Source organism: Fusarium falciforme, chromosome 8, assembly GCF_026873545.1.
Source record: "Fusarium falciforme chromosome 8, complete sequence".
Taxonomy (NCBI): Eukaryota; Fungi; Ascomycota; class Sordariomycetes; order Hypocreales; family Nectriaceae; genus Fusarium; species Fusarium falciforme.
Window position 1 is genome coordinate 1,772,472 of NC_070551.1, and position 10,884 is coordinate 1,783,355.

A 10,884-nucleotide genomic window follows, 5' to 3' on the forward strand; every position below is an offset into this window, starting at 1 on the left:
CTGGAGCTCAGATCTAGCTGGACAGGTCGCGGGGATCTAGAGGACTGGGATGGGAAGATGGGAGGTATCTGCAGACAGCTTGTTGGGCAGACCAGCCTCTGAAGGTGCAGCCAGAGGTACAAGACCTTTGTGCAACCATCACAACGAGCTAAGGCATGGAACATGGAGCTGGTGGTCTTCACTTACATCATCGCCATCACCACCCTTCACCACCATGGCAGCCACCATGACCACTTACACGAATTACACAATGTGCCGCAGTCTGGATCATTGGGGAAAAAGGAAGCGAATCAATAGAAACCACCACGGTGCCGTCTCAGTAGCAGCGCAGCCCCTCGTCGGTTTCCCAGAGCATTCATCTCATGTATGATGCCCCCTACTCATTCCCTCAGTCTGGTTCTGCCATGTGGACTGCACGCTGCCATGCCTACCCCAGTCCCAACCGTCCCAAGTTGTGCATCTCGGGGTTGACTGAGTGCCACACAACGGCCGAGCTGCTGACTGCCCGTCCCAGCGCAGCGCGAACCGGCCACTACTATCTACATACGCGCCCCTTGCCTTCGGTCCGTCAGTGCAACGAGTTAACGAAAGCTTACCGGGGGCGGCGGGTGCCAGAAGATGGTGTCGAGACCTCCTTTTCAGTCCAAATTGGGCATCTCCAGGGCTGAGGTGGTGCGCTATCATGATGCCGGTAGGGGATTAGAGTGCGCTGCAGCAGTGAATCCAATGTAGGTACTGTACCGAGTACAGGTACATACATCATGACCATGTTCGATCTGATCCTTTCGGACCCTCCCTCTGCCTCGTCTACAGTAGTAGTTACTATGGGCATGACAACCATCCGAATCCCATCTCCCCGTCTGGCCCGACATTGTTTCTTAATTAGCCTCGACCTGCCATCTGGGGGAACCTGGCCGCTTGCCAACCTGTCCCCGACCTCACCTGAAGCGGTCCTTGCTAGGTTGGATTGAGGACCCGTTTCCCTAAAAAGAACAGAATAATCACATCCATCCATCCATCCATCCATCATCCATTCTCCATCCCTTGCACCGGTTACACGTTACTCAGCGACAGGCGCTTGCTCGTCTGGCATTTACGCGCAAGCCACTCAAGCACAACAGCAAAGCAGGGCAGCACATGCACTTCTATGTTGCTAAGGTAGAAGCCGAATTCGACGACCCACGCACAGGCCTAAAAGAGAGTAGAGTGCGCGAGCTTGGTTCCTTCCTTCCTTTCTTAAGAAGCGGTTTCCCAAAAGGATAAACGCCAGAGGTCCTTCCTCATCTCGCGCTTCCATTTACCTCTCGTTCCACCTGTTCCTCTTTCATCACCTCCCCGTTTCTTCTTCCTTCACCTGTCACTCGTTTCTTCTTCCCCCAGCAGCTAGCACCGAGGTACCGCCATCCGTCAACGCCCACGCGCCCTCAGAGGTCATTGCTGCTACTGTCCAGTTCTATCGTGATTCCTACACGCACGCTCAACACGGACGTCTTGTCAGGCAGAGACAAGCATTGATTCGCGTGGCTCCCGAGTTCACATCGCCCCAAGAAACCCGGCAAAGACCAGCATCAGACCTGGCAGAGACCCATAACATACCCAGAAAGCGGACCCAAAGAAAGACGACGTGCGACCCAAGAAGCCGCCCCCCAGAAAGGACCCTCAGTCAAGCTTCTCCACCACAAGAAACGCCCCACCCCACCTTAGTTGCTGCACAGAGGAGGTGTGTGGGAGCGTGCGAAAGAGGCGTGTGCAGGCCAGGCCTGAGGCGTGTGTGTGTCCACTCCAGGAGAACTCCGGGAGGCTCAGAGGGCCTAGAAGAGGCGCTGTTTCTGCTCAAGAGCAAGCGACTGAGCAAGAAGAAGAGAGTCAGAGTAGAAGACGGGACCATTGGAACGATCAACTGGTTGCCTCCTTCATGACAAGCTCCCTTCTCTTCTCCATTCCCCGGTGCCACCACGAGCACGAGCAGAAGCCAGCAACAACAAGCGAGTTATCGATCGAGCCACCGACGATCTAGCAACGATCCAGTAACGCCCACCGGAGGCGCCCGCGCAATCCAACCTCGAGGGCAGGCGAGACCTGATACCTCTTCTTCATCTGCTCACGCTTGCTTTGTTTTTTCCTTTCCTCTTGTCTTCTCCCATCCTCGACCTGTTTACAAAAACGAATCAAGCCTACAGCAGCCGCCGCCGGAAACATTCAGCAAGGTTCTACCCAGTTTGCCGGACGCACTGCAAACCGAAAAAGCTACACGCTACAGTACGCTTCTTCCTAGCTCCTCTCGTCGGGACCCTTGGACCCTTGAACGACAGACACCCAAGGTTCGGTCGGTAGAAGTGGTTATTGGATTGCGACCGCCGAGGTACGTACCCGTTTTTTCTATTCTTTTTCCGTACAGCAACGACACGAAGACCGCGACCAGGGCACCTTCGGGTGGCTTTCGCCACTGACCCAAGTCAGCTGCCCCACCAAGACCCAAGACCCAAAGACCGCTCCTGCCCATCAGGCAAGGCCTGGCACCTGCCTTCTCGCTGGGTGTTGTTCTGCTGGGTGAGAAAGCGGTCCTACTGGTCTGGTGGTGGCGCCTGCGCTCTTGTTGCTCCTGTCCTTGCCCCGCCTAGTGTCCAATGCTTGCACCTGCGCCTGCGCCTGGCTGCGTCTGCGGGAGACTGGGGACTGCCTGGGGAGCACCACCGGCCGGCTGCTTGTCGCTCGCTGCATGATACTTGTCGGGTCGCGCTTGCCTGTAACTTGCATAGGCTGGCACCTGCCCTGCTGGCACCTGGGCACCTGGCATCCGGCACCTTGCACCCGGCATCCTATGTACCTTCCCTGCACCTGCACACCTGGGTCTGGGAGTGAGTGGCACCTGCTCAGTCCGAAGCAAAACCAGGACTTAGACCGCGCTCGACTTGGAGTCTCGAGACTCAACTCTCCAACATTTACATCTCGTGCCTCTTCCACCAACTCCCAACCACCACTCGTTTCTCGACCTCTTTCCCCCGCCAATTGCCACGGGCAGGGCAATGCTTTGTCCGCGGTGAAGGCCTTCTCTTCCCTCCCCCGTCCTCGCCTTCGTTGTTCATCTGCTTTGTCCCTTCCTCACAATCACAATAGCGCACATATGGGCTGCCGCTCTTTGACCTGACGATCGACGCTCACCAGCAATCCCAGACTGCCATGATGGCTGTCGCCGACGACATGCCGACCACCGCTCTACGCGGTTCTGACCGCGAAGACTTACCGCTCGCGGATTACATCTTGCGCAAAACGCAGTTCCTCTACGCTCTCGTCCTGCTCACTGCCTTTATATCCTGTGCCGCATGGTACAGCGTCGTCAACGCCAAGAAGCAGGAAGATCTCGTCCAGCCCACCGTCAAAGGGCCCGGAGGCAAGCCATTGCCCATCACCAAGAAGAAGCGCTCCCGCGATGGTGCACGTAAGATTGGCCCCGGCTTCGGCCGCACTGCGAAGAACGTCTTCCGCTCCCTCGCTGCCATTGTGTTCCTGTGCTATGTTGGAAGCGCCTCTTTCATGTTTTACCATGCTTTCTGGTATGAAGACCCTTACCGCTGGTCAAAGGAGGGGCTGCCGTGGGCTGGTGAATGGAGCGTGGTAGGTGACCCCTCGACACATCTTGACAATGCCATTGTGTCTCGAGCTGACCCAATTTGCCTAGGTCCACATTGTTGGCGCACTCTTCTTCCACCTCTATATCCTCATCTCGCTCTTCGATTGGCGCAAAGGGCCCAATATCGTCCACTTCATTGTCTGGATTCTCGCCTTCATCGGCGAGGTCATCCTTTTCTCCACGACCGCAGTTGCAGCCGCCGATTGCCACTTCTTCCGATCAGTTCGAAATAAGGATTCGGAAAAGGATGGGAACTGCGTCGACTACTGGACCAAGATTGACCTCGTCTTCTACTTTCTTCGAATCCTACACCTTCTGGCACTCATCGGGGTATTCAGCCTGGCCTGGATTCGAAAGGTCCGCAGCGAGGACAAGAAGGCAGAAGAAGGACGTTCTGCCGAGTCAACCCCGCTGCTTAATGGGCACCGCAGGTCGTACGACACCACAAATGGCCAACCGGCTAATGGCCAGCTGGCTAATGGCCGTCGCTCACGTGGTAGGACCATCTCGAACGCCCACAGATCGACCGGTTACTCTAGAAAGGACGAATCGACCGCCTTCTATCGACCCGAGAAGCTCCCTCACAAGACCTGGTGGGAGTATCTTAAGGGGTACTCCCTCTTCTTCCCCTATCTCTGGCCCAAGGATTCAGCCAAGCTTCAGGTCAACGTTCTCATCTGCTTCGTCCTGGTCATGCTACAACGCTTGGTCAACGTGGCAGTGCCAATGCAAGTGAAGCAAGTGGTCAATTCTCTTGAGGCGGTAATCAAGTTGGTCGCAGACGGCGAACGACTTACCATGGATAACTTCCCACTCAAGGACTTTGTAATCCTCGGGCTTCTGTGGATCCTACAAGGCCAGTCTGGACTCTTGGGGTCGGCGCGATCCATTCTTTGGATCCCCGTTTCGCAATACTCCTACCGAGGACTGACGACAGCGGCCTTTAACCACGTTCACTCTCTCAGTCTCGATTTTCACCTTTCCAAGCGTACTGGAGAGGTGCTGTCTGCGCTTAACAAGGGCGCTTCGATCAACCAGTTTCTGGAGCAGGTGACATTCCAGGTGTTCCCGATGCTCGTCGACCTTTTCCTCGCCATCTCCGTGTTCTACATCTGGTACGGGCCATTGTACGCTGAGATCAACCTAGTTGATACCTGTTGGTATCTCTACATGACCATCAAGATGGCCTCGACCCGAGCGGACCAGCGTCGCGAAATGACGAATGCTGACCGTGAGGAGGAAGCAGTGAAGAATGACTCAATCTCTAGCTACGAAACGGTCAAATACTTCAACGCCGAAGACTTCGAGTCCAGACGATACCAGGACAAGGTTGGCGTGTTCCAGAGAGCCGAAGCCAAGGTGCAGATGGGGATGATGATGATGAACATCTGCCAAACCGTGGTCTTCAACTTGGGTAGGATCATTGTTGCATTGGTCTGCGGCTGGCAGGTTGCGATGGGTCTCCGTACGACGGGTGACTGGTTCATGGTCGTCTCATACCTGGCTCAGCTTCAAGGACCCCTCAACTTCTTCGGCACCTTCTATCGGACGGTGCAGCAAGCAATGATCTCGGGTGAGAGACTTCTGGAACTTTTCAAGATTCAACCGACTGTGGTGGACACGCCCCATGCAGTCCCACTGGGCAAAGACTTTCAGGGACACGTTCGGTGGAACAACGTCAGCTTCTCGTACGACCGACGGAAGCCGGCGCTACGCAACATCTCGTTCGAATGTCTGCCGGGCACCACGACCGCCTTTGTGGGCGAGTCGGGCGGTGGCAAGTCGACCCTGTTTCGCCACATGTTCCGCTATTACGACTGCGACGAGGGCTCCATTGAGCTGGACGGCAAGAACGTCAAGGATCTGACAATTGACTCAGTCAGAGAGAAGATTGGCGTTGTCCCCCAGGACACGACTCTCTTCAACGAGACGTTGATGTACAACCTCAAGTACGCCAGGCCCTCGGCTACTAATGAAGAAGTGTATGCCGCTTGCCGCGCCGCCAGCATCCATGACCGCATCATGTCCTTCCCCGACCAATACGACACGCAGGTTGGCGAGCGGGGCCTCCGCCTGAGCGGCGGCGAGAAGCAGCGGGTTGCCATCGCGCGGACCATTCTCAAGGACCCTCGCATCATCATGTTGGACGAGGCCACGTCGGCGCTGGACTCTCACACTGAGCAGGAGATTCAGGATAATGTGTGGAATATTGGACAGGGTCGCACCTTGCTCATCATTGCGTATGTTACACGACTGAGATGGCGAACTGGGCTCTTTGCTAACCTTTCTGCAGGCACCGACTGTCGACCATTACGCATGCGGACCAGATCATCGTCCTGAACTCTGGGGCCATTGTCGAGCGTGGCACTCATGACGAACTTCTTCTGGCCAAGGGCCGTTATGCTTCAATGTGGGAGAAGCAGATCCGAGCAGAGCGAGCTCTGAATGTTGCCCGCGAAGCCCAGCTGAAGGCTGCGAGAGCCGTCCGTAAGGCCAAGATGGGTCTCAAGAAGAAGCCGGATGGATCCATTGACGGCTACAACGGTCTTGGATCCCCTGGAAGCTTGTCGGGCAATGGCTCCAAGGATCACGGGGACGAGACACACACGTCATCGTCTTCGTCCTCGGATGCTGAGTCGAGCCACAGCGAGCACTCGAGAGAGCGAGAACGAAAGTGAAGCAACCCGATTGCTTCTAAATCAAACCAAACATCACGCACTGCAAGGTCTCTTGGTGTAGGCTCTTGCGCATCAATGCGCAAGCTTCTCCATTATGGAAGAGTTAGCTACGATACTAGTCGACACCTGGGGGACTCACAACCTCGCAGCGGCATTCTTATCACTCATCCTTTTGATCACGACGGGCCTCCACCCAACACCAACATTTCTACTCGGTTTATGAACTGACACGATCCACGTCTACGAAGTTTCCGTTCGGCATTAAGACTGCATCGGATCGGAGTTGAGGAGTTTTTCTTTCTACTGTTTAATGAGTGCGGGCCAGTGTAGCCCAGCTAATAATATGGCGATGAGTTCTTCGAAAAGAAGCAAATTCGCGAGTGGACATGCTCAATGCCACAAACGAGGAAACACCATGGAGGGATAATGCGATCGAATATGGTTACTCTGTTGTTGTGTGCCAGAAGTTCTGGTACAATAATATCTGGTAAGGGGTATAGGCGTTTACGGTCATGATGATTTGCTTCGGGTTCGGTATGACTGCAGCTTCAACTGAGCTGCAAGGAAGGGAGGGAATGGAATGGAAGGGACGTATGGGATGATCATTTTCTCTTTGAGCGACGACGGGTTCGGCGCGCTCGACATTCTATGGGGCGACGCACTTCTCAGTCTGGAGATGGTGGATGGTCGAAAGATGGGTGTTACAGTAGGTCTCCAAGAAGGAGGCTTTTAGGCCTCTTAGACAGCAAGACCGCTCGTGCGGGAGGAAATGGCGATGGAATGATTTGCTTTTTTCTTGTTCAAACGACAGGCGACCAAGGATTCTGCTTTTTGGGACGAAGAGAAAAACAAAATGGGTATTTCATTTCCACTCTTCAATGGTTCTTATGTTGTCGTCAGGAGACGGATATCGATTCATCAGGGAGGAGGACAAGCAATCAGTAGTTCTAGTTTAATGCATGGCATGGCATGGCATGGCATAGGGGTCGAGTCAAGCAAGCATGGCAGAGGATATACCTAGCATTGGAAGCAAGCGAGCAATGAATCAAAGTTCACTCAGCATAATAGGTTGATGGTTGATGGTTGTTGTTGTGGTTGTGATTGTGGATGCCCAATCTAGAGAGTGACATTCTCACCGTCAACAACAATTTGACACCTGCTTGAAGATGACGGGGGTCCCGGTCTGTATAGTTACGACGGTGGTCAAGATCCTTGGAAAGGTCCATGTTGAATCCATGTTCATGTTCCTGTTGTTGCTCTTGTTGACTGAGGCTGTGCAGCTGGTCTTCTCCACCACCGCCAGACCCGCCACCCCGGATGCCGGGCTCCACGGAGAAGGGGGGGGGGGCAGATGGACACAATGGGGCGGCGGACGTGCGGACCATCCAGGGGGTCAAGGGGGGACCACCTTCACCGTCTAACCCCTGAAAAGGGATTTCCATTGGCGCCATTGCCTATGGAGGTTATTGCTCTACATACGTTGGGAGAAAGGGGGGGTGGGTTACATCCATGATGGGGGATCTAGGAAGCAAAAAAAGTGTCATTTTTTGTGGGATTTTCTTGATACTACATAAAAACCCTGGGCAGAAGAGGTATCTTTGTAGAAGCGAGACGCCGGCATTTATACACTTGGTATCTTCTCCGGCGGCGGTATGCATTTAATGCCGCTTCTTTTCCCTTTGTATTCCGACTTGCACATGCTTGCATGATGCGCAAAAGGCTTGCAGATTTTCTTTGGCTACATACTTGTCTAGACTAGAGATGTGTACTTAACTCTGTCGGTATCTAGACGGACTTTGCTTTTAGCCTTCTTGCTGCATTTGGGGGGGGGGGCGTGTGCAGAAGGTGTGGGAAGCCAGGCTTGTTTTTTTTTTAACTTGGTGGAGCAGATAAGTCATTGGTGATGACTGAGAAACAAACAAGAAAAAAACAACACATGGTCGCATATCCTATGATGAGATGCATATTCTAGGTACAGTAGTTTGGATACAAGATATATGGGGAGACAAGACGTCGTCCTCGTATCGGCTTACGCGTGCTTCCCAAGTCTGACTTGCGGGCGAGCGTTTTAACATCTCCACATGACGGTCAGAGGCGTATCCAGCGGCTGTCGTAAAGTATCAATACATAAATAGAAGATGAAGGAAAAAAACTGGGGGGTAGCTTTATATACAGCGTGTTGACGCGTACTGCGTCTGCCTCGGAACTTGAGAGAGAGGTATAAGCAGCATGATAGATAGGTGTGTATCTATGTATGCGACGGTTATCGAGCGGAGCAGAACAGATCAAGTAGCGAGCGTAAAGGTAGTGATATTATTAAAGTGTTCGTACAGATGGTGCCAAGCAAGCAAGTATCATGGTACATGAAGATATAGGTGTGAAAAAAATACATGGCCCGAGGGACATGGTGTTGTGCGTTGCTTGCTTGCTTGCTTGCTGCATGCAGGTCATGTCATGAGGCTGCTGGCGTGTATAAGAGGGGGACAAGCTGCTCCCCCCTGATGACCAGGTCAAGTTCTTTTGGTCTTTGAGACGTCTCGGCCGAGTTTGATCCTCTCCAAGCACATCTCGAGACAAATCCCTTGTTGTGTTCCCCGTCATATCTTGAATATGACCTCACGAGCCGACTTGCCCGAGCCGGTCTCGCATCAGACCTTACCGTGCCGTGCCACACCGCATCACACGGCAACGCACCCCTTGATTAGTCCGGACCTCCCGGAGTCCCCCGGAACACCGGCATGCTTGATACAAAAGCGAGTGTGGAAGTCCAACCGCTCCAAGTTGAACTCCATTCATTACCCCATCCCAGTCCTGTCCTGTCCCCGATGCTGTCCAAACATTAAAGGGAAGAAATGCAACCATGGCCCCGTTCTCGTTGGCCCTCTTCGCTGTTGGTGGTCATAACATGATGCTGATCCATTAATTCGTCTCGTCCACCCATTCCATTCCTTCTTGTTTCTTTTGGTGCTTCTTTTCATTCAAAAATAAGGGGGGTGCCACTTCTCAGCAGTTTCCCTCTCACAATGCCTCGACGTATCGTCAAGATGTGTCGAGTTGTCTAGTGCTTTGCGTTGCCATTCGAGACGGCCTTGCCGTTGACGTGGCCGTTGGCGTGACCGTTGGCGTGGCCATTCGCATGACCGTTGGCCTTGGGGGCCGGGGCAGGTACATCTTCCTCCTCACCATCCTCACCCTCATCCTCATCCTCGGATCGGTCATCCCCAAGCTGGTTCTGGCTGACGAAGCGCCATGCAATGCGAACGATGCAGAACAGCCAGAAGATGTTGAGGGCCTGGAGGGAAGAGAGCAGAGCGGTGGTGATGACCTGGCTCAGGCGACACTTGTACTGCTGCGTCTCCCAGTTCAGCTCAAAGGGACCGACAGTCTCGAACTCGGTCAGTAGAGACCAGATGATCTTGAGGTTGAGGTAGTGACGGAGGTAGATCCAGGCCACCATGAAGACACCAAAGTAAGGGCCCACCAAGGGAGAGTCGATGTAGTTGAGCGTCTTGGAGGTAGCCAGGAAGAAGTCGCTAATGTCGTGAGTGACATAGACGGCCAGGCCAATGTAAGTGAAGTGGAAGCGGTAGCTGAGGCCAATGAGTCCCAGAGTGACAATGTGGTGACCAACAAGCTCCTTGAAATCCTTGCGTGGCTTCTCCATACCCAGGACGAGGACAATAGCCTGCTGAGCCCAGTAGGCAGCCTCAAAGAGGTAGTAGAACTTGACAGGAGCCAGATGGGTCTGGTGGGGGAACCCCTCGTACATGCCGCGGGTGTTGAAGTACCACACGGGAGTATGGCTCATGACCCAGAGGCCAAAAGGACCCAAGACACCAAAGTAGATGGCCGTGTACACCTGCTCCATGAAGCGGGCCTTCTTGCCACGGCTGAGGTTGTACCAGCGAGCGAGCGGCGAGAGGAGCTCCTGCATAATGAACTCGCGGGTGAAAGACAGGACAATGGTATAGAAGGCGACAAAAGCGATATCCCAGCGACCCTTTCCATACTGAGCAGGTTCGTTGGGGTCGTCCTGAGGCAGCTTGTACGAGAGGAAGATGAAGTGGTGGATAGGGTTGGACTCGGTAGGGTTGATGGCGTATCCGGCGAGGAAGCACAGGGTGAGAACAGCCGGGAGGACGAAGGTGTGCTTGATCATGGTCTGGCGAGCTCGAGCAAGGAGACCGCGAGCACGTCGGCGCTTGGAGAGTCGCTTGTGGCCAGACTGAAGCTGCATGTTAGTATACCGAGATGTTTGCGACAAGGTCAATTCCAAGGCTCACCTGGCCGCTCTTGTCAACGGCATCGAGACTGGCACGACTCGAGGCCAATGCCGGGGCACCCGTGTCGCCGCGGATCTCGCCCCCGAGGGCACTGCTCTTGCGCCGCCTCCGCGCGTCGCTGATGGATGCTTCGGTGGCTGTGGTGTTGCTGACGGAGCTGCTGGGTGCGAAGCGACGCTGGTGCAGCTGGTCGTTTGCCGTGTTCAGCAGGGGGAAGGGCTCTGAGCCTGACATGGCTGGTTGTGTGGTTGTCGTCGCCGTCGTTGATGATGATGCGTGATTCTCCGTCATG

At 54.3% G+C, this 10,884-nt stretch overlaps 2 protein-coding genes across 2 annotated transcripts; one reads left to right on the forward strand and one right to left on the reverse strand.

Annotated features, from left to right (window-relative positions):
- Positions 1 to 3,183: 3,183 nt before the first annotated feature.
- Positions 3,184 to 6,309, forward strand: NCS54_01038100 (Hypothetical protein; the record flags this gene model as incomplete). The annotated part of the gene is made up of 3 exons (XM_053155690.1): positions 3,184 to 3,615; positions 3,680 to 5,871; positions 5,925 to 6,309. The coding sequence occupies 3 exons, from the start codon at positions 3,184 to 3,186 to the stop codon at positions 6,307 to 6,309; spliced, it is 3,009 nt and encodes a 1,002-aa protein (XP_053011665.1).
- Positions 6,310 to 9,367: 3,058 nt separating this feature from the next.
- NCS54_01038200 (TLC domain-containing protein) lies at positions 9,368 to 10,883 on the reverse strand (the record flags this gene model as incomplete). Its single annotated transcript, XM_053155691.1, has 2 exons — positions 9,368 to 10,534; positions 10,593 to 10,883. 2 exons carry the CDS (start codon positions 10,881 to 10,883, stop codon positions 9,368 to 9,370), a joined length of 1,458 nt encoding a protein of 485 aa, XP_053011666.1.
- Position 10,884: the final 1 nt, after the last annotated feature.